The 23983-nt window shown below is 37.6% G+C and overlaps 11 protein-coding genes across 11 annotated transcripts; 4 read left to right on the forward strand and 7 right to left on the reverse strand. All coding sequences in view use genetic code 12, as the record gives it.

Annotated features, from left to right (window-relative positions):
* Window positions 1-29: 29 nt before the first annotated feature.
* On the forward strand, window positions 30-3530 carry CORT_0D07390 (Vps8 protein; the record flags this gene model as incomplete). Its single annotated transcript, XM_003869656.1, has 1 exon — window positions 30-3530. One exon carries the CDS (start codon window positions 30-32, stop codon window positions 3528-3530), a length of 3501 nt encoding a protein of 1166 aa, XP_003869705.1.
* On the forward strand, window positions 3531-4466 carry CORT_0D07400 (Bud21 small-subunit processome component; the record flags this gene model as incomplete). Its single annotated transcript, XM_003869657.1, has 1 exon — window positions 3531-4466. The coding sequence occupies one exon, from the start codon at window positions 3531-3533 to the stop codon at window positions 4464-4466; it is 936 nt and encodes a 311-aa protein (XP_003869706.1).
* Window positions 4467-4874: 408 nt separating this feature from the next.
* CORT_0D07410 (hypothetical protein) lies at window positions 4875-5786 on the reverse strand (the record flags this gene model as incomplete). The annotated part of the gene is made up of 1 exon (XM_003869658.1): window positions 4875-5786. One exon carries the CDS (start codon window positions 5784-5786, stop codon window positions 4875-4877), a length of 912 nt encoding a protein of 303 aa, XP_003869707.1.
* A 2388-nt stretch (window positions 5787-8174) lies between these two features.
* On the reverse strand, window positions 8175-8768 carry CORT_0D07420 (Tpt1 tRNA 2'-phosphotransferase; the record flags this gene model as incomplete). The annotated part of the gene is made up of 1 exon (XM_003869659.1): window positions 8175-8768. One exon carries the CDS (start codon window positions 8766-8768, stop codon window positions 8175-8177), a length of 594 nt encoding a protein of 197 aa, XP_003869708.1.
* Window positions 8769-8914: 146 nt separating this feature from the next.
* Window positions 8915-9274, reverse strand: CORT_0D07430 (Aim8 protein; the record flags this gene model as incomplete). Its single annotated transcript, XM_003869660.1, has 1 exon — window positions 8915-9274. The coding sequence occupies one exon, from the start codon at window positions 9272-9274 to the stop codon at window positions 8915-8917; it is 360 nt and encodes a 119-aa protein (XP_003869709.1).
* Window positions 9275-9579: 305 nt separating this feature from the next.
* On the reverse strand, window positions 9580-11652 carry CORT_0D07440 (Utp8 protein; the record flags this gene model as incomplete). The annotated part of the gene is made up of 1 exon (XM_003869661.1): window positions 9580-11652. One exon carries the CDS (start codon window positions 11650-11652, stop codon window positions 9580-9582), a length of 2073 nt encoding a protein of 690 aa, XP_003869710.1.
* A 337-nt stretch (window positions 11653-11989) lies between these two features.
* On the reverse strand, window positions 11990-12754 carry CORT_0D07450 (Rhr2 Glycerol 3-phosphatase; the record flags this gene model as incomplete). The annotated part of the gene is made up of 1 exon (XM_003869662.1): window positions 11990-12754. The coding sequence occupies one exon, from the start codon at window positions 12752-12754 to the stop codon at window positions 11990-11992; it is 765 nt and encodes a 254-aa protein (XP_003869711.1).
* Window positions 12755-15494: 2740 nt separating this feature from the next.
* Window positions 15495-15920, forward strand: CORT_0D07460 (hypothetical protein; the record flags this gene model as incomplete). Its single annotated transcript, XM_003869663.1, has 1 exon — window positions 15495-15920. One exon carries the CDS (start codon window positions 15495-15497, stop codon window positions 15918-15920), a length of 426 nt encoding a protein of 141 aa, XP_003869712.1.
* Window positions 15921-16002: 82 nt separating this feature from the next.
* Window positions 16003-18195, reverse strand: CORT_0D07470 (hypothetical protein; the record flags this gene model as incomplete). Its single annotated transcript, XM_003869664.1, has 1 exon — window positions 16003-18195. One exon carries the CDS (start codon window positions 18193-18195, stop codon window positions 16003-16005), a length of 2193 nt encoding a protein of 730 aa, XP_003869713.1.
* A 184-nt stretch (window positions 18196-18379) lies between these two features.
* CORT_0D07480 (Rpt2 ATPase of the 19S regulatory particle of the 26S proteasome) lies at window positions 18380-19705 on the reverse strand (the record flags this gene model as incomplete). Its single annotated transcript, XM_003869665.1, has 1 exon — window positions 18380-19705. The coding sequence occupies one exon, from the start codon at window positions 19703-19705 to the stop codon at window positions 18380-18382; it is 1326 nt and encodes a 441-aa protein (XP_003869714.1).
* Window positions 19706-20178: 473 nt separating this feature from the next.
* CORT_0D07490 (Ulp3 SUMO deconjugation enzyme) lies at window positions 20179-23889 on the forward strand (the record flags this gene model as incomplete). Its single annotated transcript, XM_003869666.1, has 1 exon — window positions 20179-23889. The coding sequence occupies one exon, from the start codon at window positions 20179-20181 to the stop codon at window positions 23887-23889; it is 3711 nt and encodes a 1236-aa protein (XP_003869715.1).
* Window positions 23890-23983: the final 94 nt, after the last annotated feature.

Here is a 23983-nt window from a genome sequence, read left to right on the forward strand (position 1 = left end):
GCTTTGGTTTGAGTGGTAAACGAACTGGCATGGCGGCAGACCAACAACTTACACTATACGATCTCGCAACGAGACCATTAAGGTCTCCTTCATTGAGTATATCCTCACATAACTCATCGTCGTTTAGTAATGGCTACAAGAGAAGGTTTGATGATCGATCAACTACAAAGACCAGTTTGGCACTACGATCATACCGAAGTAAAAGAAATTTAAGACAACAGCGTAACGAATCATCACAAGTGGGTAGTTTGTTCAAGTGGTCAGAGTTGTCTAAAATTACCACCTTCATTACCTCATTAAACTTTGAGACTACGTATGGGAAAGTCATTCAAGTTAAATCCAATGCGATATATATTGCTCTAAGCACCGCCAATGGGAAAATCATAATCTTCAATTACAACCAGGACATACAATTTACCCTAGATGGTCAAGAGTCGGGAGATATATCAAGTATGGCATTCAGCTCAGACTCATCGTTCTTTGCAGCTGGTTTCAGAGATGGTGCAATTAGATTATGGGAATTGAAATCAGAATTGGCCAAACCCTACTTCACGATTTACCCAAACTCCAAAAATGGCCATGAAATGAATCATAGCATCAAGTTTTTAGCATTTATCGAACTGCAGACGCATAATCTTATAAGTCTAGACGAAGCGGGAGTTGTGATCAAGCACAATGGGTTTCGCAAATTACGCAATGTTTACTTTTTCAGTGAACGACTATTCACCACCGAAGGTAGGATTCAAAGTTCGAGTATGTTGCCCATTGGTTCCTCTCATCAAGTGACTGATGGGATGGGCATACTTGCATTAATGACGCGTGATGTGCTATCTATATACTCAACTACTTCGCTAAACGATTCTGCATTGTCACAAGTGAAGACACAGTATAAAATTGGAGTGAAGAGTTTGGAAAATGTTACTGCATTATCTTGGTTTCCATGCACTAAAACTTTGAATGGAGTGAGTAATGCCAAGCTAGCTTATAGTTGGAACAATGTGTTGGGGATATTAGAGTTGAACAATAAGGTGTTTCCTTCTAATTTCTTAAAAATTGTTAATGAAGCCAGGGATAAGGATAAAGTTGTTCCGAAATTACCATTCTTAAAGACTGCTAAGCGGACTCTTGAAGGGAATGTAACTGATATCAAGTGGATACAATCCGATGTGGTGTGTGTTTTTACTCGTGAAAAGATGTCGACTTTTTACTACGACGGAACTGCGCTTGAGCTTATTGGAGAGGATATCTTAGGAGAGTATCTACAATTGAGCTCAGCTAAACGTTGTTTTATACTACTGCAGAACCAAAAACTTTTCCTCGGACGACAGCTAAGTTGGGCCGATATCCTATTGGAGAAGATTTCCGCTTCAAATTACTTCGAAGCATTGGAAATAGCTGATGAGTATTACAATACCAACTCAGTAGGGAAGTTGGTGGCTGTTGGATTACCCACTGATAAGACCAAGAGATCTACATTAGTCCGACCTTATTTGGTTGAGATTATGAAGGAGTCATTACTGCATTTACAGTCTATTGAACCTGCGAAGTATTTGGAAAAGTACTTGACCATAATTGCATATGTTGGGTATAGTGACATCTTAGAGGAAATGTTGTCCGTAGTCGACAATGATCAAGTGTTTTTTCAAGCTTTAGAACCATTCATATTCTCAGAGTCGATCTTAATCTTGCCTCCTGCGGTATTGAAACTCTTGGTGGAATATTATGCATCAAATGGTGATCTTTTGACTGAAATTTTGTGCACTTTGGACATAAGATGTTTGGATATCGATTTGACGATCCTGTTGTGTAAAAAGTATGATTTACGTGAATGTTTGATTTATATTTGGAATTATTTATTGGGTGATTATGAAACTCCAATGTTGGATTTTATTAAAGATTTTCGACAGCTTGATCCACTGTTGGTTAATACAGAGAATGCGTTCATGGGGTACACTTATATTTCATTTATCTTCACTGGGAGACAATTTCCTACTGATAAATTCATTGCCACTGACGAACCAACACAGACTATATGTGATATTTTATTTTCAAGCGGGTCCATTACTCGTAATGGTGAAGTCGTACATGCACTTGACGATGACACGATATTTCCTTATTTGTACACTTTTCTCAAAACAGATTCGTTTCAGTTGCTCTCTGCTATGAACGAATTTTTTGAGTCATCATACTTGAATGATAATACAAGATATACCAGACAGTTTTTGATTGAAGCGTTGTTGGATTTATATGAAGCAAACAAATTTTCTGAGTATGATAAATGCCAATTAGCAATATTTACTGCGAGGAATTATCCCAAGTATCCCCAGTTTATTAGACTTTCAGAATCTACATTGGATGCAGTCATTGACAGGTTGTGTTCAAACAAGGATCCAGAAATTGCTCAAGATTGTGAATTGGCTTTACAAAGTCTTACTTCTGTTTACTTACCAGAAGATGATCACTTTGTTGAGAAGTTGGAAATGGGTGGATTTCACAATGTCTTGGTCACATTGTATAGTTCCGAACAAAAATATGCCAATGCATTGGAACTGTTGTTGTTGAAGGATGTAAATGAAGAGGGATTCATGGGGGAATTTCAAACTATTGTCAATGATGCATTTACAAAGGGTAAAGATGCAAATGAAAGAATCAACTTGGTTCGGGTATTAAAGGCAAATTTTGCTAAGCTTGTTTTATTAGATGTTGATGAGTTTTTCACTTTGATTGAAAAATATGTTCCACATCTTCACAAGGAGATATTAAGTGTAAATGACGATGTATTGAAGTATCGATACTTGTCGAAGTTGTTTATGGAGGGGCATGGATTGGGTGAATTCCTTCGCGAATATATTCGGTTATCCATTGTATTTGAAAAAGGGTCAGTGACTGGTATTGTAGAGAAATTTAAAGATATGATCAATGGGGATGAGAATATAATGACTCTTTTGAAGGAAAACGAGATCATTGACGGTCAAGCAATTATATTTTCTCAACAGCACAAGTTTGAAGATGCGGTGCTGGTCATCGTAGACCGTTTAAAGCTAATACAAGACCTTGTATTCAAAGACGAATGTGAATCATATGTAAATCTTGCATGTACAATTTGTGAACACCCCGCAGCATACAAAAACACCACCGACGGAATGACGCTAAATGAACGACTATGGCTAAATTTAATTACATCTTTAGTTGACCTTGCCAATACTGCTACATCACCACCAGTTCATGAGTTTTTCAATGGTTGCATTCATGATTGTTTTCGCAAAATCAGTGATTACAAATTATCAAATTCTAAAGATGAGCAGTCATTCTCCACTATTTTCACCCATTTTTTACAAGTTTATTCCAATGATAATAATAATGCAAATTTTGCCAAGTTGTCGAATATTAGAGGTATTTTGCAAGAGGTGTTTATTTCTTATTCGTATGAAGGGGAGATTCTGGAGATCTTGTTGCGAATGTTGAATGATGCCGTTTATAAGAATATGATGGTTGTTAGGCTGATTAAGCATAGGGGAGTAGCTAATTAGATGAATAGAGTTGGTAAATGTCTTATTTGTAGTATGGCGGTAGCGCATTTCGAACTGTCACTTTTTGTTGTCACAAAATTGTCAGTCATCGCTTCTTTCAAAACCATACAAACTATAAAGCACTTTTCAGCTATGGTTGTGACTAGAAGCAAACTACACAAGACGGATCATTTGCATGATAATGGCACTTTAAACAACCCCGATGATGTGTCGTCAGAAAATATTCTCGGATATGATGATACATATGTGAAACCACATTATGACAAACCTAAGAATAAGAAAATTACCTTTGACGATGATGGAGAGAGTATACCTAATGAAGAATTAGAAGAAACTGAGGACCAGGATGATCTTGGTGAATTGGAAGAGGGACCGGGGGAAGAAGAAGAAGAAGAAGAAGAAGAAGAAGAAGAAGATGATGATGAATCAGACGAAGCGCCAGAAGAAGAGTCTACTAGTGCCTCCAAGGAGCGACTCATAGCAAAACAAAAACAAGAGCAACAACGACAAGCTGAATTGGCTAAGCAAGCCAAAGAACGAAGGAAGTTGCAAAATGAACGTTATAAACAACAACAGTTAGAAAAAAAACAAAAGGAATTGGAGAAAAAGCAAACTGAAGTTGACCAAGAGTTACCCGAGTTCTTACCCGATGATATTGAATCCATACTTCACAATGCCCAGAACCAATCTTCTCTACAAGTGAAACCAAAGCATACCCGACTCGATGTACCTGGTGCTCACTTACTGAAAAAACAACAAATTGAACAAAAATTACGCGATTTGAAAAAGAATAAACTCAATGGTGTCAAAAAGGGTCCTGTGTATGTCAAGACGCAAACTTTCGGTACGGCTGTTAAAATTGTGCCTCGCAGTGAAAGTAAGATTTTGAAGAATAAACAAAAATGGTTGCATAGGAAATCAGTAGATAGGAAATGAGGAAAGGGGTGCGTTAGAGAGGATGGTTGTGCGTTTGTAACTAGTGTAATAATAAACAGTTAACCTTTTTTGCATTGTGTATTTCAAAATGTCAATATATAAATAAATAATACAAATCAATAGAACTATGTACTGGGATGGAATGGAAATGCAAGCGTTGTGGAAAAGACAAGTCAAAGAAAGCGTTGGGTGTTGATATGTTCCGAAATGTCAGTGCCACTATATAAAAAGCACACATCGATATTAACTATGATTTTGAAATAAGTTGCTATATGCTGCCAAGGAAATACTAATAATTGCAAAATTTGGTCACGAATAACGTGTGTATGTGTATGTATATGTATATGTGTATGTGTATATATGTGTGTGTGTATGTGTGTATGTATGTGTGTGTGTGTGATGTTTGCTTTATATATCCTTTAATCTCAACTTTAAACAATAAGGACACATCATATGATCGCATCTGTGGCATGTGAATCTATTGGGAATACTCAATATTGCCCTATCTTGATACTCAATCAAACTGGTAGAGCTACAATTTAAATCTAGTTGTAGTGGTGAGACTAATGGTGTATGTGGGTTTAATCTAGGGCTCTCAGGAGTATCCGCTGCATCGGGTAGTTCTTGTGATTTTTCTTGTGTTTGCACTTGTGGTTGATGACTGTGATGGTTATATTCACCATTAGACTGTCCGACTTTACATTCAAAGTAATTGTCTGATTTAACCAATGTAGGTGAGTTTGATAATACATGTTTGTGATCTCGATAAACAACTTGGCTATAGTATTTTAAACTGTCAAAAATGTAATTGCGTGTAGATTGTGTAGGCGGCTTTTCAGTACGGTATATATCTGCTACTTCTGGACGTTCATTAAATTCATTTTGTTTGATGTAGTCATCCTTATACAAGACTGAACCATAAGACTGTCCACATGAACAACAATACCATTGACATATCTTGTTATCAGAGTTTAAAATGGGTGATGTCTTCAGTGGTGATGACTGAGTTGTTGTTGCTGAAGATGGATGCAAATGAGTTACCGAGGACGGAGTTATAGTACTAGAAGACTCTGGTAGTTGTTTCTCGTGGGAATAGTTGGTAAATCCTGATGTCTGTAGCTTAGGTAATGTGGTATTTGGAGATGATGATGGTTTAGGCGAGGGCGATGTAGATGAAGTGGGATACATTACAGGATAATATGTAGTAGCAGCGGTAGTATTTGTAGTAGTGGCACAGTGTCGCAAACTATGTGGTACTGACTCATGAACGGAATTACTTGTAGGTTGCTGCTGTATTTGACTTCGATGTTCCACGTACATGAACTTGAAAGTGGTTGTAACCAAAGGGTGATAAAATCTCTCTCAATTAATTAAAAAGATATTCTTTATAAGAATCAAACTACGATCCTAAAAGGGAAGAATACAAAGGCTTATATATGTTTAAATTTTTTTTACCAGTTTTATGTATGAATTCGTAAAATAAATTTAAAATATATAAAAACGTATTGTATACAATAGAGACTTTATACAGTTACTAACAAATTGCAATGTATTTACGGTTACAATAGGAAAGAGACTGCAAAATAGAAAAATTCGGCGTGTAATTTTTTTTCTTTTTGTTCTTTCGTTAACCGCCCTTTTAAAATTTTATTGATTCTAGATCCAGAAGTTGCTGCATCCTGCAAAACCGAAAAAAAAAAGAAACAGAGCAAGCTTAGGATACAACAGTTGCATATAACTCCTTTACATACCTGACTTATAAGCCTGCAGAGAGAAGGCCGTTTGTTCTTTTGAAAACCAACATAGTTCTTTCCTTAAATCTCCACTAACCTCTACTCTCCCCACCCCTCCTCCTCTGTATTTTTTGTTTAATTTTTTTTTCTTTTCAATTAAAACGACGGAGACAAAGGGTTTGTTGCATTTTAATTGTTTAAATTTATTGTTGTTGGTCACGCCAAGATAGAGATGGGGGAAATAATTGTGGCGCTAGTAGGCAACAGCGCCATAGCATATGAAGATAATCCATAGCCACAGTGTATAGAAAAACTATGTTGGTCATGAGTCATTAGGCAAATGTGTCCGTCTATTACTCTATCCCAATTTTAGTCACGCGGTCATTGGGGAGGGAGTTTAAGTTGAGGCGAAGGCGGTCTTTGGGGAAATTTATTTTATTTATTGTTCATCCGATGATTGCGCACGACGCAAAGAGTGTTAAATTTAAAAATAGTAAACACTGTATTTTGGAATCGATTGTTTCGGCGTTAAAAGAAAATAGAATTAAAGTGTTATATCTGGTGTAATAACAACGGATTTTGACATTCCTGGAAAGATCAGCCATGTGTGTGTCGGATTAATAAGCTGCTGAATTCTATAATGAATCACCCGGGGCAGTATTGTGATCCAGAACTAAATGCGATTTTTTTGTTGAAACTTGGATCTAGATCCGATGCCGCAGAGTTAACAAAAAAAGGGACTAGAACTTTCCAAAGCCAAATGTATCACAAAGATCACAGAGTAAATATTAGCGCTTGTTATGCAGACAATTTTTCCTCCGAATGAAGCAATTATTATGAATGAGGCTTTTGGCATAATCGGAATGTTCTTATAGCAAGCGTGTGGTTTCACAAATCGGATAAACCTGGTAGACGTGTGTCTTGATTTACCAATTCTTTCCTGATGTGAAGGATTGTTTCTTTCGCTTTTGTGTTTCATTCGGTTAATCGAAACATACGCGTATTAAAACTAAACTTCTTGGTTATGAAGTAATGTTCTTGGGATCATCATAGTAAACGTAGAGCCTTCCCTTTTCTGAAGAGCAACTCTCATAACTCTTTTAGTTTCAAATCGTTATTATGTTTCGGTTGACGAATTCATTGTTTTACCGTAATACGACCCTTTTACATTCTTTAGTACGACACTGAATCAGGCCATTTTTTTCTAATTAGGGAAATCAACCGGTTTCACCTAGACAAGGACTTCAAAGAAACAATGTATGCTATCGCATATGGTTTCATTTGCTCTTAGAACCAAGTGACAAAAAGATTTTCATCTATTGTCTCACGGCCACACGCCTGACGTACGAGACACTTCAACTACACTTCTTTTGTAACTGTATTTTACATCGTCTAATCAAAAGATGTTGGGTATAGTGTTCCATTGTAACTCCAGCACATTCTTTTTTAAATTTTATGTACCCCTGAAAATAAAGATTAATAACTGAATATAATTCCATGCAGGTCTTTTTCATTGTCTTGAACTCGTTTACATTCCCAGTTGACACTTATTGTAGTTTAATAACTCTAGATAAAGTTATCGATTCTAATTTTTTTGAGCTATGTAAAGTATATCTGACTAGTAACAGAACTTCAAAGGGAGAAACACTTGCAACCTTCGAATCAACTATGTAGATGAAACAATTTGAGTAATCTGTTGTTAGGAAAGATTCCCCTTGAAATAAATAGTCTGGATCTAGTGGGAAAAAATGTATCTACTAAAAAAACTGCTGTTCTACATTTCCATTTGAACACCTTCTTTATCCCGAGATGGATATACCTCTGATCCTGAGCATGTGTTTTCTAAATCATTGAATATGGATGTGAAAAATTAAATGCAAAAAATATGCAACATGCGTTCGTCGTATTTGGTAATGTTATATTTTACATCTTACGACACTAAAATACCATCTATCTTCCCCTCCCGTGCCGCTCATCATATATCTACCACTTTCTCAATCAACTCCCATTCAATTATTCCATTTTCATCACCAGGACAAAGAATAACATTGTTATCACTTTTAAAAAATTGTAATCCTTGATCAATACACTTATCAACATCAATATATATTAAACAATTGGCAGTTTTCCTAATTCCAGAAATTGTCAGATACTCATCACAAGTGAAATGTATATGGTTTCTATTCATTCGACTTAAGCCTGACTCTTTAATCATGGGTAATTTCTTCTTGTAAGTTCCATGATAAATGTGTAACTTTTTCAACTCATCGCGGTTCATCAATTGTAATTCACCGGCAATTTCCTTTATCGAGTGACCCTGAGTGGCGCAAATGAGATCGGATTCGGGATCAATCTTGAATCGTTGTTTGTCATTGTTGGTAACAATACGTTCAAGATCTTGTCGGGTGGCTTTATAGGATTTTAATCGTTGATGAGAAAGAATTTCTGAAATCGGGATGTAGCCTTGATCGTTGAAGGTTAGTTTTTCTTTGATTGCTCCATGTCGAAGCAAATATGAAAGTGCTTTTGAGATAAGGACGTCTCTTCTTACTTCAACCGGTTGTGGCATTAAAGATGTTGGAGTTTAGAGATGACGATGATGATTCAAAATTTTTTCTTCTTTTTGTTCTTCGTATGACTCTTATTCCAAAGGTCTATATACAAAATACATACAGCACCTACACATCTTAGATTCATTATCTTGAGTCAGATGACTCATTGCCCACATTTCTTTGCTCTTATGTTACTCCCCTTGGTCCCGCTAAGAGATCCCATTTCTGATTTCTTTTGTTTTATCGTATCATTATCACCCAATTCGGTCTTTTCATGAAACTTTAAGAAATAGCGACCATCATCTTTTAATTCACCCTGTACGATATTTTGTAACAAGAATTTAGATACTTCGTTGAGTTTAGCTATAGCTTCGTCTAGTTCCGTCTTGTTTGTGAGATGTTGATTAGCATAGATTTGTTGTTTAATTTGTTGCTTTGCGGCAATAAGAATAGGTGCATCGTTTTTGAATGCGGTATTAACCGACTTTAGAGCTTGCTTGTATGCTGCCTTGGTGGTGGACATATCTGTGTAAGGGTGATGGTGTATGAAGAGCTACAGAGGTCTTCCTTCAGTTGATGAATTTTTTGGCTGTCTTCTGATTTGCCAACGCTACCAGATTAGCTCGTTTTGCAACCCCCCTTAACAATGGAAGGAGGAGATTAAGCAGGAGGCTGCTGTGAATGCTGCCGCTCTTGAAGAGGATCAGAGGTGGAGAGGTACTGAGCACGACATGCAATTACTCGTGAAAAATATACAGCCTTACTAATTAATCAACGAGTAGATTGAAAGAACCCAACCAAAGACATCACGTAAGTAATCAGAATTTACTATATTTCTAATCTCTCTATAGAATACAATGGAACCTCCTCATTCAAATCAGATTCTACCTTCTTGTTCAATTGCGTTTGATCAGTAATTGTCAACACACCATTAGCAGACATATCTTTGCTCTTTTTTAATTGATTCTTTTTCAATTGCACTTGATCAATTAATGTCAAATTATAGGCATTAATAGCAAGATTGGCCAATTTGGCATCAATAATTTGATCCAATCGTGATACATTTTCTTGACTCCAATTGAATAATCCATTGATATCAACAAGAATTTCAATTAGGATCCAACCTTTGGTATTTGATGTGGATAGAATCTTGTTGATTAAAGCAATTATATCGGTTGAGTATTGCGATGTTATTGGTTTCAAGTTGGTGGTGACTTCCGTAACAGCAAAATCAGAAACAATACGATTGATCAACTCTGTAAAAACGTCTGTGTCTTCAGTGGTGACAAACTGCGTAAGCAAATCATCCAAGGGGATATTGCAACATGTCTTGATCGCCTGTTTGAGTAGGGTGATGTTACCAGTATTGTGCAAGAGTTGAACAAGGTTGGTGGTGTATGCTTTTGGGTAGATTGGATTAGTGAGCAAGTACATTAAAGTGTACTCGGGAATAAACTCAGGATCGTTAAATTGTAACGGATTTGTTGTAAAAATGAGATCGAAAATGGAATTTATAAAATTAATATCAACAATACGATCGCTTTCCACGTCAAATTCTTTAAATTGATACGTTTTTGTCTTTGGTTTGGATTTTTTGATTTCTTGCCAAGATTTGTGGTTTTTCAAATATGGAATGAGGATAGATTCCCATTTATTTACATCTTTTGCATTGCAGGCTTGTTTCAAGCCTTGGTATACTTGGTCAAGTTCATCTGAAGACGCTTTGACGGAGAAAGTGTTGTCACTGTACAAGTCAACAATTTGGCTGAAATTTTCTGGCTTCTTTTCAATAGACTTACCAAGGCATTCATTCAATTTATTCAATCCAACATTGATATCAATCACATTCAAATAGACATTGTTATCCTTATTCTTCAAATTGACATAATATCCTCTAGTTACCTGAGTCGATTGTGATGAACCTTTAACTGGAGCTACTTGGTTTATGTACACTTTATCAGGAACCGGGTTCGATGAGCTTGAAACTGATTTGAACTCGGATATGATAGCTTCAAATTTGAAGTTCAAAAGGTAAATCATGTTTGCATTTCCTAACAAGATACGATCAGGTGCTGGTGATGCAATTGAAACGAGTTCATCGGTATTGACAATATATGTAACTGAAACTGTTTTTTGGATATGGAAATTGGTGATTGTGATTGAGTCAATGACACCATCATGATATTGGTATAGTATACCTGAATTGTAGGCAAATGCAGCGTTAATGGGCTTGGTTTGATGCGATTGAACTGGAATTATTTTCGACGCGCTGACTGAGATGAGATTGTAGGTTAATGAGGATTTTGTTTGTGATATGGTCAATAGTAAAAGATCTTCTAAGTCTGTGATGAATGTACTATAAATGACATTTCCTTCACTTTGGTACCTGTCTCCAAAGGTAAGTTCATTGTCATATTTGACAATACGAGCTGATCCAGTTTGGCATACAACAGCAATCTCGGATTCAGAAAGAAACTTGACAGCAACAACCTTGTCTTTTCCAATAGCCAATTCTTTTTCATTCACTGTACGTATCAGAAAGTTACCATCTTCAGTTGTGCCATTTTCAGTCTCAACCACCAAGATTCGTGATTTCTTTCTCTCTTCAAGCCCAACAACATACAACTTCTTCGTAGTTGCTTGCCAAACATCGATACATGCAATGGAAACAGTAGGTTTTATCGAATAAGACCATAACAATTTCGGACTGGGTTTGGTTATGTATGAAGCAAGCATCGAATTCAGTACACCCATATCGACGATTGAAGAAGAGAAAGTTGAGGTTGAGGATGCATCAGTCAAGCGGAGTTGAGGAATGACTAGTTTTTGCGGAAGTGGTACATCATTAACACGAGGGAGTGATAGGATTGGATACTGGTCTGTGAGTTGTGGTGACAGCATGTGGTCTCTTTAGTGGTGTGGGATGTATTAGAAGTCTGTTGTGATACTTTTTTTGGAATTTTTTCTGATGTCATCTCATGAAAAACAGTGTCGCGTTTAAAAATTATGACACTATTCACGACACCGTTATGAGGGCACAACAGATGTCTCTCTCGATGGTCCATTGCCAAACGAAAAGGGTGTACAGAGCAGGAAGATATACACATTTGCTTCTACTATATCTCGATGAGTTAATTTCCCTTAAATAATTTATGCGTTTATTCTAATGTACAAAGTGTAGTTCTATAAAATTGAAAAAAAACCTTCTTAATATATGTCCCAAAGTTATTGATCCTCTCTAAGCAGTGTTTTCTACGTATTGTGGATCGGCGTAGAAATATTCATCAACAACAACCTTGAACTCTTCAGTTTCTTTGTTGTATGAATCGATGTGGAAACTAGTTAAATCTTTGACAACAATGTTGGCGCCTGAATTCCTAACCTTTTCTGGGTCGTAAGTTGAGCAGATACCAACAACCATAGCACCGGCATCCTTACCTGCAGAAATACCAGCTGGAGCATCTTCAAAAACAACAACCTTGGCATGGTTAGCACCAAAGCCCAAGTTTTCTCTGGCATTCAAGTAACCTTGAGGATGTGGTTTACCTTTGGTGACTTTTTCAGCAGTGATAAAGGTGTCTGGTTTTTCAATTGTCAACAATTTCAACCATTTAGTGGCTAATGGCAAAGTACCAGAGGTAACAATAGCCCACCTCTGTCTACCATCATCTGTGTTTTCTTTGGAGTACTTGTCAAATGATTTAACCAATTCAACGGCACCTGGAATAGCTTTAGCATGATGACCGAATGAATCGGGTATGTCACCTTCCCACTGTGTAACTTGTTCTTCAATAGCATCTTCTGGTGACCATTTTTTGATAACGTCAAATGTACGACATCCATGAGAAGTTCTAATAACCTCTTCTGGGTCAAAGTGTGGTCTGGTTTTTCCAAATTCTCTCCAGAATTCAGAAATGGCACCAGTGGAGTTGACTAAGGTACCATCACAGTCAAACAAAGCTGCATTGACGTAAAAAATAGCTGGTGGTTGTTCTCTTGTCATTGTGTATATGTATTAGTTATTCAAACAGGTATTGAGTAGTTAATGAAAGTATTGCTGTTGAACTCGAATTGAATTGGAATGAATTGAATATGTAATTGGATGCTGAAATGAGAGGGAAATGTGTGGATATTTATATTATTTCTGGCCATTGCAAAAGTATTCCCTCAAAGCAATTGTTAACTATGTAGCGCTTTTTAGTAAGATAGGTGCTTTAGGGATGCATCTTTTGCAATTTCTGTTGCAGTTTGTAGTGAGTTATAGTAGTAAGTACTGCATATACATATCCTGCATAGAAAATCAAAAAAAAGAAATGCAATAAACAAATTGTTGAATTTCTTTTTATATAAATGGCTTTTGTGTAAGTTCTATACCCGTAAAAGCTCATCTGTTTTTTTCTATCCAGCGCTTACGGAAGACATCTTTGCATTATTTGTCATCTCAGGATCATACGTACGGAAAGGAGTGTAACTTATACTCCGAAACACACATTTTAACTTTTTGTAGAGCTAGGTAACTGCACCACTGGTGTTCCCACACAGTCCCCTGTCTATTACGTAGTGGTTGTTTTAATACAATATGCTATTACTAACTACTACAATAACACACAAAACTTGGTTACACATTATTTTTATCTAATCCTTTTTGACTATTGTAAAGAAACCTTGTTAAGTATTATCTATTGTGATTATTTTATGGGTTACAATAACCTTTTCATTTCAAAACTATGTCGTCATAGGTAAACATTGAGAAACAGAGGTAGAACAAAAGATAGTAGGAATCTTTAAGGTCAGAGGGGATTGGGTCATTAGAAGAGCAATTTAGCAATACAGCTGGTGAGGGGTGACAACAATGCGAAGTTGCGTCCATGATAAGCGCTCAAACAGAAAAATTGATGATTTCTTTTCTGGTAATTCGGCGGTTATTTAAATGAAGGATGTGAGATTTGTTGGTTTCACGTTTCTCAATTATACGAAACTGAATGTTTTTGCCTAATGCGTCACCTTATTATTTTCATAACGGATAAACAAGTTGTATGCTATGTATGTCTCGTTTCTTTTTCGCCAGCAGTATCGTCTAAAAATAAATACTGTTCTCTTGGCTTTTAATTCAATTCTACTTTGATCTAAATTCTTCCACCGGGCAGCCAACGTTAAAAAAGGGAGAGGAGTTGTATTTGAGACGGCTTGCTGTCATCAATTGATATGGCGTCCCCTCTTGCTCCTTCACTTCGTGTCATTCGCAGAGCAAATATTACTAAATCCCAGTGATTCTAAGGATCGCGCGTAGTGTAGTCGAACACACACTCCTTTCTCTCCCTAGCTACACGTGTTGGCACAAAGCCTGCATAATATACAAACCATTTGTTGTAATTCTATTCTTGAGTTGTTGTGATTTCTATTGTTTGATGATATCAACTTGCATGTGCTTTTGACTGTATTGTTTTTCTGTCGATACAACTACATATACGGCAGACTCAGTAACGTTTGTAACGTCTGAGCAGTAGATTTTCAGGTCCCCGGCTACAGCTTGCAACAGTGAGCTCCCCATTCTTTTGTAACGCTACTGATGTCTTAGCTTACAATTGACATTAGCGGTATAGGCTGCGCTGCTAAGGTAGTGTGGGAATAGCCAAATTACACAAAGCCTCTATGGCCATGGATTGTCCGTTGCCGATTTGAAACCAAAATACATTTCTTTTTTTTGCTTGTCACCAGTACACGCCAAACCAAAAATTTATCCGTTACAAAAGAGTAAATAGTCGTGTAAACTACCTAAATCCTTATACTTTCATTGGGTTTCCATTGTTTGAATGTGGAACAATAACCCTGAATATAAAGGTTTATACTGTGTGTAAAAAGGAAACACTTAGATATCTCTGTTTAACTAATGAAATCGGATCAGTGATCCCTTTAAGATCATCTGAAAAAAAAAAAAATTATGCTTCTCAATTTTGTTCTTAGATAAGATAAGACACACACACACAGAATCAAAGTGGCAACTTTAACTTCTTTTCCTTCAGCCTGTAGTCGCTTCACATGGTCCATACCAAATGGCCATAGACGCAACGTCATACCCAACGCTATACTTTGTTATTATTACTTTCCTAAAAGGGAGATAATATGCAAAAACGATGGTACAAAATGCATAATTTTTTGTGTATCACGTGCAGATCAGCTCACGTTATTTCCGTTCCGTAAAGTATTCCCCCTTATGACGTAATAGCATAAAGTGGTCGTGTAGAATCGACTTCAGGTAGTGTAATTGCAAACAAAATTATACTCGTAAAATTTTTGCAACATATCGCAAATACTGATATACGTAGTACAGTACAACTATAAGAAGGTTCAAAAGAAGTGGTGTCTCCTAGTTGCGTATCGGAGTTGGCGTCCATTTGACAGTGTTTGGAAACTCCGATATTGCAGTAAATTAACACGGTGTTTGAGGCGAATATCGTATTGTTTATTTGGGGATGGATGTACCAGCATACATCTTATCTATTGTATCATCATTTGCAAACTAAGATCACCTTCCTGTCCTCATAGATGCAACAGTTTCTGGAGGAGGCTAATTAATAGATTTCAGCTATGTATCGCGTAAAATAAGCTGTTACTACTTCAGCGCCGCTTTTGCCTATTTTCGCGAAGATACACGAACATTACAAAAACTGAAACAAACACAATATCAGAAATATCAAATCGATAGAAGGCAAGTAGTCATCATTCAACACGAGCCCAATAGTATGTCTTCCAACGTCATAACTATAGATTCAGACTCAGACTCAGATGATGACATCGAGATCCTTGAGTTCAGGAAAATAACTCAAGATCTAATAAACAACCCACAGAGTCAAGTCACCAACAACGACAACCACGGTTCCCAGTCAACATCAACAACCACACCCGACCATAAAACTGTCAAGAAACTAGCTGATATTCAATGTCCTATATGTTTTGATAATATTAATGTGGCAACTGTGACTTCATGTGGACATGTATTTTGCTTGGAATGCATTGAGATGAGTATCAGTAGTTCTCATGCGCGAGGTCAAGGACGTATGGCTCGTGGGAGAGGATTATGCCCCTTGTGCAGAAAAGTTGTTTCTTTCAAAGATACTATTGTGTTGAAGTTGAAGAAATCTGATCGTAGGTTTGTCGAAGTGAAGTAGAGATGAAACCCTACAGTAGAATCTACCAAAATCGTGTCGTTATATTAGCCCCTCCCCCCCAAGCACCTCCATTACGTTGGGTTTAGTACATGGTTTTAGTTCTCAAATGGTACTCATAAAGCTTGACATATTTTTCCTTGTCAATGAACTCAATTCCATCGTGTTCCTTGGTCAAATTGGCAAGAATAACATCATAAATTTTGAAAATCCAAGTTCGACACACTTCAGGGTTATCCAAATATTCAATCGCCACTACTCTTTCGAACATATCGCCTAACAATTCATTAGCAATATTCAAATCATTGCTTGTGATAATGTGATTCATCTTTGCTTGGTTTTCGGTATCATTTAGCGCTTGATGCAACTTATAAGCAAAGGAAAGACTGCTAAACACAATATTTGTGTTGATGAAATCTACATCATCCATGTTCCATCTAAATTTTGAATTGCTTTTGGAATAGTGGACCATATATTCCACTGAATAGCGCTTAAGAATGGCATCACCAAACGAATCTAGTCGCTCGCGAAGGTACACCAACTCTGGATATCGAGCAAACCTTGTGGTTCGAGGTGAAAGTAGAGAGACTTGTGTCAATTTGTACAATTCTTGATTATGCAATTTGGGCATTGCTGGTAACTTTATTAGCAATGAATTCAACAACGGAGGTCGAAACACCTGTGAAAAAATGTTGAAATTGATTGGGGCGGGGAACTGTTGCAAATAAGCATTTACGCTTAGTATGTATTTATCAATCAACAACTCTGTGGAGAAATTGGTGTTGAGTTTGTGCGCCATTGCCAACTGTTTGAGAAACTTCTTTATAGCATAATCATAATCTTTATCTTCTAAATATACCATAGCAGTAAACACATTCAATGGTTGTAAGCCTAAAATTAATATCGTTGCTGATTCGTCTAATTGAATAAATTGCAAACCTTCACATTTCTTTCCAAATTCAACCCACATCTTATGAGGATTGAAATTATTAATCAATGACCATGTAAGTAGATACTCATAGATCAACAGTTGCCCGATTTGTTCCAATGACACCAAACCTGTTGGGTTGCGAAAATTTAAACATTCTGGCTGTTTAATTGTTATCGAAGGCACCAATGAGTCATGGGCCAATAACAAATGCTGTTTATTAACAGACACTTTTGTATCACTTGACTCTTCGTTACTAAATTGATAACTTCCCACGCCTAATTCAGCCAATTTATTATAATTTATAAATTTAAATCCTCTAAAATTAGGCTTGTCTCGTTTCATCTCTAGTGCCTTTTTACGCCTCTTTATTTCATAAGAATATTCATCAATTCGATTCTCATATTTTGAAGGTTGGATCAAATCGACCACTTTCTTGTTGGATGTGGTGCCAAATATGTCGTAAAGAAACCTTGACCAATTAACAGGAGTTGTGGATTCGGGGTTCGCATCAAAAGTGGCTACGGGGGTAGGGACTGGAGCCAATGATTTGTTATTGTCGCTTTTGACATCTTTGACTGTAATTTTGGGTGTGATTGTTGCGGTGGTCTCGTTTATGGGAAATGTGTGAAACGATGCCATTTTGGTCTTAACGTTCACACCTGAGTTCAGGTTTGTACAACTTTGATTCATTGGGAATTTTGGAGCATTTTCCACAATCCTAAATGGGAACAAGGCTCTCTTTGGTGCTTCTATTGTAGCATTGCACTTTGAAGACTCCTTCAGGGACCGTTTTTTCCCTCCATTCTTTGGTGACAGCATAGGTTTTGCATTTGTCATTTTCCTCGTAGTTGCGCTATTATCAATTAGTGGACCTTTAGTGTCTGATTTGGCTGACTTTGATGTTACTGTAGCAATTTTGCTTGACATTGGTTTGATTGATGCCAAAAACGAAGGTTTCGATACCACTTTAGCTACATTCATGGCAACTGTTGTCTTCGCCAGAAACTTAATACCGCTCTTAATTGGCCCGGTTTTGGGATTCTTAGGTGTCGGTTTAGGGGATTTTGTTGATTTAGGTTCTTTTGGTGTGTTCTTTAGTTTCACAGCAGCCTTTTTTGCCTTTGATTTCGTCAGAGCTTTTGTATTTCCGTGAGCAGAGCTTGATCCTTTCTTGATTGTTATCTCTTTTGCCTTTATATGCTTGCATATTCTCGGTTTAATCACGGTGTATTTCTTTGATACTGGCGCCTGTACACTTTTGCAACGCACAGCGATGAAGCTGCATTGAGCCAAGAAATGTGATCTATAGCCCACACATACCCCTATAGATTTTCGAAGTAATATCATAAGCTTGGTGGACTGCTATACTGATCGAATTGTATGTGAATTATGCATTGGCTTTGGTAAGTGAAACAGTTTTAATGCCAACATCTGAAACCAAGGTGTGTCAAAAATTATATTTCAGTTCTTACATGGTAGTTGCAAAAACAACAGAGTAAAGCAACGAAGATTTCTCATTATTTCTATTTCATTACAAATATAAACCTTCAAGATTCTCTTCAACTTTATTCTTCAACACCCTCTCCTTAGCTTGTTTGAAGTCATCGGCCTTAACTTGCATGCGTCTTTCTCTCAATGCTAATAAACCAGCTTCTGTACATATAGCTTTAATGTCAGCACCCGACAAATCATCTTTTCCAGTAACAATCTCGTCCAAATTGACGTCAGCAGCCAAATTCATCTTGGATGTATGGATTGTCAAAATCTTCTTCTTCGTATTTGAGTCTGGGTTCTCAAAAAGGATCTTTCTATCTATTCTACCTGGTCTAATCAATGCAGGATCAAGACTCTCAATCTTGTTTGTTGCCATAATTACCTTAATATCACCTCTGTCGTCGAACCCATCCAATTGGTTCAACAATTCCAACATTGTTCTTTGAATTTCTCTCTCACCACCTGACGTGGATTCATACCTTTTAGTTCCAATTGCATCAATCTCATCTATAAACACAATCGATGGCGCGTGGTCTGCAGCAATTTGGAAAATCTGACGAACCAATCTTGGACCATCACCAAGATACTTTTGAATCAATTCAGATCCCACTATCCTCAAAAACGTTGCTGATGTTGAGTTGGCAACAGCCTTGGCTAGCAATGTCTTACCGGTACCTGGTGCACCGTACAATATAACACCTTTTGGTGGTTTTATACCCATCTCTTCGTATAATTCAGGATGAGTTAATGGCAACTCAACAGACTCCTTAATCTCTTGTATTTGCGACTCCAAACCTCCAATATCGGCATATGACTCTGTTGGTGATTTGTCGAGCTTCATCACTGAAACCATTGGATCTGCGTCATCTTGTAACACCCCTACAACGGCAACAGTTTTGTGATGTAATAAAACGGAACAGCCTGGTTCTAACAACCCCTTATCAACAAATGACATGATTGGGACATAGTATTCAGAACTGGCGGTACTCGAAACAATTGCATGGTCATCGTCTATAATCTCTTCCAATGTTCCAATTGCCATTGGATACCCTCTCAATTCATCAATCTTTTCTCTTTCCTCAGCTTGTCTTGCCTCCGTTGGCTGGAAGGCTTCTTGGTTCAACACTAACTCTTCCTCCAACAACAAGTGATCCTTTATTCTTTCCAATTTTAGTAATCTCAATTTACAACGAGTGCTAGGATATACATTAGGTAACTTCACAGCAGTATCTGGACCTTTTCTTCTCTTTTTACCAAATCTTGATTCCACTGGTGGCTCGTACTTTGGCTTTTCTTTTTTCTTGTCATCCTTCTTTTTATTGAGGTTATTACCTCCTGTCATACCTGATGGTCCTTGTCCCATTTTCTCAGTATCCGCTTTGTTGATGAAAGTTGGTGTTGATGTGGTTGTGATTTGAATTTTGCATTTTTCAAAGAAACCGCTCGCCACCAAAAAGCACAATAAACATCGCTACCAAATGTTTTCAAAATAGTGAAATCGGTGTAATCATCAACATGAGCTATGATAATAGGTTTCGCAAAAGAGGTCTACAGCTACAACAGGGGTAGATTGAAGTTAGGATAGAAATTTGGGATGAAGTGTATTTTGTAGGTTACAATCCTACTTCAGTCTTTTGTTGTGGAGTGTGTGCAGGAAAATTGATTTCACTTATCGAGAACGAGTCAGTCTATTTAGAATACACAACCTCAGTGTTGCACATTAGTACAGCCAGGTTTTCAGCAACTACGTCGTTTGTTGTTGGGGCTAGTTTACTATATTACACTAGCCTAGGCTTGACCATTTCAACATATCAATCTATATCTGTATATGCATAAATGTCTAGCTCAAACTTCAAGAACAAGCAGTATCCATCGCTTGTAAGAAAACGTACATCCAGTGCTTATGGAACGAAACCCGTTGACAATATTTACAAGAAAACTGAAAAATCATCAAGCACCGCAACTTCGCGTAATTTTGATCCAAATATCGTATCAAACACTCCTAAACTGCAGACCAAACCACGTCAAACTAGTTTAAGTAATTTATTTTATGGTACAACAGGTCATAAGGCTACTACACCTGGAAATCCAACGAGGAAAAGGTTGGACAGCTTGACTTCAAAAACGATCAAGGTCATAGAGCTTGACAAAGCTGAAGATGACAATGGAATGAGGGACAGGCATGAAGCGAATCCAAATGGATCCGGCCACAAACTGTCATCGGGCGACAAAGGCAGTGAGATAATGAATCCCAAGCATCAGCTGCTGCCATATCAAGGTTCCAATGACTCTTCCCGAGATGCCACAGAAGAGATCTCTCATACTACACGCGAAGATGATTTCTTCAACTGTCCAGAATGGCACTATAACAGGAAACCTAATCGTAACTCCACAGAGACCAACTATCAGGAAAAACTTGAAACGTCTTCGAGGATTCGCGAAAGACTAGACAACTTGACCCATCGAACAGACCGATTACTTGAACTGAAAACAACATACGCTTTCCGAGAAAAGGAACCAAAAAGAAGTTTGATTTCGCCGGACTCGAAATCAAAGGATGCATCCCTGATCAATTCTCACGATTCACCTCTACCAAATGCGAAGAAACCACAGTCTAATCCACATTCAGAGTCTTCATCACCCACACTCATTCCCGACACACTACCTTCGGTCTCACCATCATCAGCACCGTCTATTTCTCTGGAGCCAGAATTCGCAGGGGTGGAAGATTGTGATGGAAACAAATTAAATGTGAAAGAATGCGACTTGAGAATGTTTCCCAAAGTACGGCATGTCTTAAAGTCCTTCCACTACCATGGCCAAAAAGTCAAAAAGAGGAACCATCGACGAATATACGAGATAGCTGTTTCACTGGATGGGACGTATATCTACATTGGGTGGCGACATCCATCACTTGGCCTAGTGCCAGTCAACGGATTTGTCATAAACATTGATTCCCAATTGAGAAATTTCTCGTTCGCAAATGAATCTTTCATAATACAGTTGACACAAGGTCAGAGGTTTATTATAGCATCACATTATGGAAGAGACGATGATATCCGAAAGTACTTTACAAAACATCCCAACCTGAAAGTGAAAGTTGGGGTGACCTTGACTGAAATTGCGGAAAAGCGAATAATGGAGAGAGCTACTGACAGATTAAACAGAGCAGTAGCTGATCCATTGGCCAGAGCCGTTTTTAAACAGCCGCGAAGAAGTTCACCCAGAATTTCGAAACTGACATATGACTATGACGGTGTAGAATATGTGGGAAGTTATTCCAGTGATAATGAAGGGATTGATTTTTTTGACGACTCAGACTACAATAAATTTGAACTGATTCCAGATTTCAAACCAGAATTGAGATACAAATTTATTGATGGAACAGAAATTACTGTTAATGAAAGTGACTTTAAGACTTTACATCGTAATTACTGGGTTAATGACATAATCATTGATTTTGGAATAAAATATATTATAGAAGAAGGAGTGAAAAAAGGGTTGGTAGATGCCTCTGAAATACACTCGTTCAACTCGTTCTTTTTCAAGAAGTTGACATCTGGGACCAAGAGCGGAAGCACTCCTCAGTATTATAACAATATAAAAAGGTGGCTCTCGAAACTCGATTTGATGAAGTTTAAGTACCTCATCATCCCAGTAAATACAGACCTGCATTGGTATTGCTGCATTATTAGAAATCTTCCAGGGTTGTTAAAACTGGCACAAGATCGAAAAGCTGCAGAAGATGAACCTATTGATATTGACGGAATGGAACTGCAAACTAAACAGAGTAATCAAAATGCAGAAATTTTTGTACTAGATTCCTTGGGAAATAAAAGGTATAATGTGAGTGCTCCCCTCAAGAGTTTCATCATTGATTATTGCAAGGAGAAATATGACGTGGAGATCAATCGAGATCAAATTCGTTTTCAATCAACAAGAATTCCCCGTCAAAACAATTTCAACGATTGTGGTGTTCATGTTTTGTACAATATTAGAAAATGGCTAAACAATATCACCGAATGTGAAATATTTTTCAAAAAGCACCTGCAAAGCCAGGCCAAAACGATTTTTCCAGCTGAAGAAAGAAGAAAAGAGAGAAAGTATTGGTCTAATATACTACTTGAATTACACAAGGCTCAAAATCCGTCTCACAAAGACAATTCCGAACCGGTTGGCGATGATGACGATAATGATGATGATGATATCATTGAAATTATGGAGGAAAGTACCGTTGGTGAAACAACCCGTCAACCCAAGGGGTCCGTGTCAAGATTCAGTTCTAAACTTGATGGTCATGATCCTGGTTCTTGTGAATGGCGCATTCCCTATCATTCCACAGCTAGTGAGAGTCTAGGTGATCTAGGTGATCTGGAAATTGAAGATGTCACCAATGATGAGGTTATAAAAGTCGATAAATCGAAAATAAATCATACTGTGGGTGTGAATAAGGAACAGGAAGAAGTTAAGCGAATGGATCAAAAAAAGAATGATAGCAATCAGCATGACGATGGTCCAAAAAGTCCAATAGAGTTAGAGGAACAACCCGAACTTCTGCCTGGGGAACACCAAATTGAGGTGGGAGATACTCCATCTTCCAAGGCAGATCAATTAATAAATATGATAGGTGAAAAGCAAGACCTAGGTGATGTGGCCGCTATTACCATTGAAGACGATCCCGCTGACAGAGCATCCTCGGAGGGAGCGTTAACATTGAAAAACCTCACCTTAAGGGAACAATTCAAAGATGCTCGACTATATCCCAGTCTATGCCAATTATTGAATGATCATTTTCACGACGAAAATACTCCCATCAAAGGTGTTAGATGGATTGTTGTCAAAAGGCTTGTTCAGAAGGCGATAGACAATCGCGCCAATTGGAGAGAATTGGAAAGTTTGCTTAAGCTGTATGCCGACTACCCACCCAAAACTGTAAAAAGTTATAGTGGGGATGATACAAATGGAGTGCATGAGATATCAGTATCACCCAAGAAGAAGTTTTCTGAGGCTTCCCTCAATAGCAATAGAGATGTTACCAATATGATAGAAAACTTGAGACTAGCCAATAATCACTTTGGTAATGCTGTTAAAGGGGATATTCCAGAAAAGGCGCCATTTGTGTCTCCACAAGGGTTTAATGATCAAGAATGGAAGCAAAATAACAACCCAGCGCAGAGTTTGCATAGCCGGAAAGAGCATGGTGGGACCATTACAGAGAATTCCCATGGTAGCAAGGGGGACGCATTTTCAAGAAATATCTCTATTGCTGACGCTTCCAAACATGATACAGCTTCCTTCAGGTATGAGGGCTTTCGAAGCAGAGGCTTTCGTAATGATGGCTTTGGCAAAAGTGGCTTCGGAAGCAAGGGTTTTAAAGGAAGCGAAAGTGCTGATTCTAACGACAAAAAGAAAGTAGCAAGAGACATAGTGGAAACGGATGGTTTGGACATGGTTGCACAGTCAAATCGAGTATCCTTACATTCGGATGATAGTAGTGTAATACTTGATTACCCTCGCATCCCGTACAAGAAGAGAAAGCTAGATTGATTAAACCAATGGCATATACAAAAGTTTATACTTTTCAGTGTTCACGTGATCTCTCTTATTTTTTTTACTTTTATTGTTGTGCTGTTTTTGTCGC

Source organism: Candida orthopsilosis (assembly GCF_000315875.1).
Source record: "Candida orthopsilosis Co 90-125, chromosome 4 draft sequence".
In the NCBI taxonomy this organism is placed as follows: domain Eukaryota; kingdom Fungi; phylum Ascomycota; class Pichiomycetes; order Serinales; family Debaryomycetaceae; genus Lodderomyces; species Lodderomyces orthopsilosis.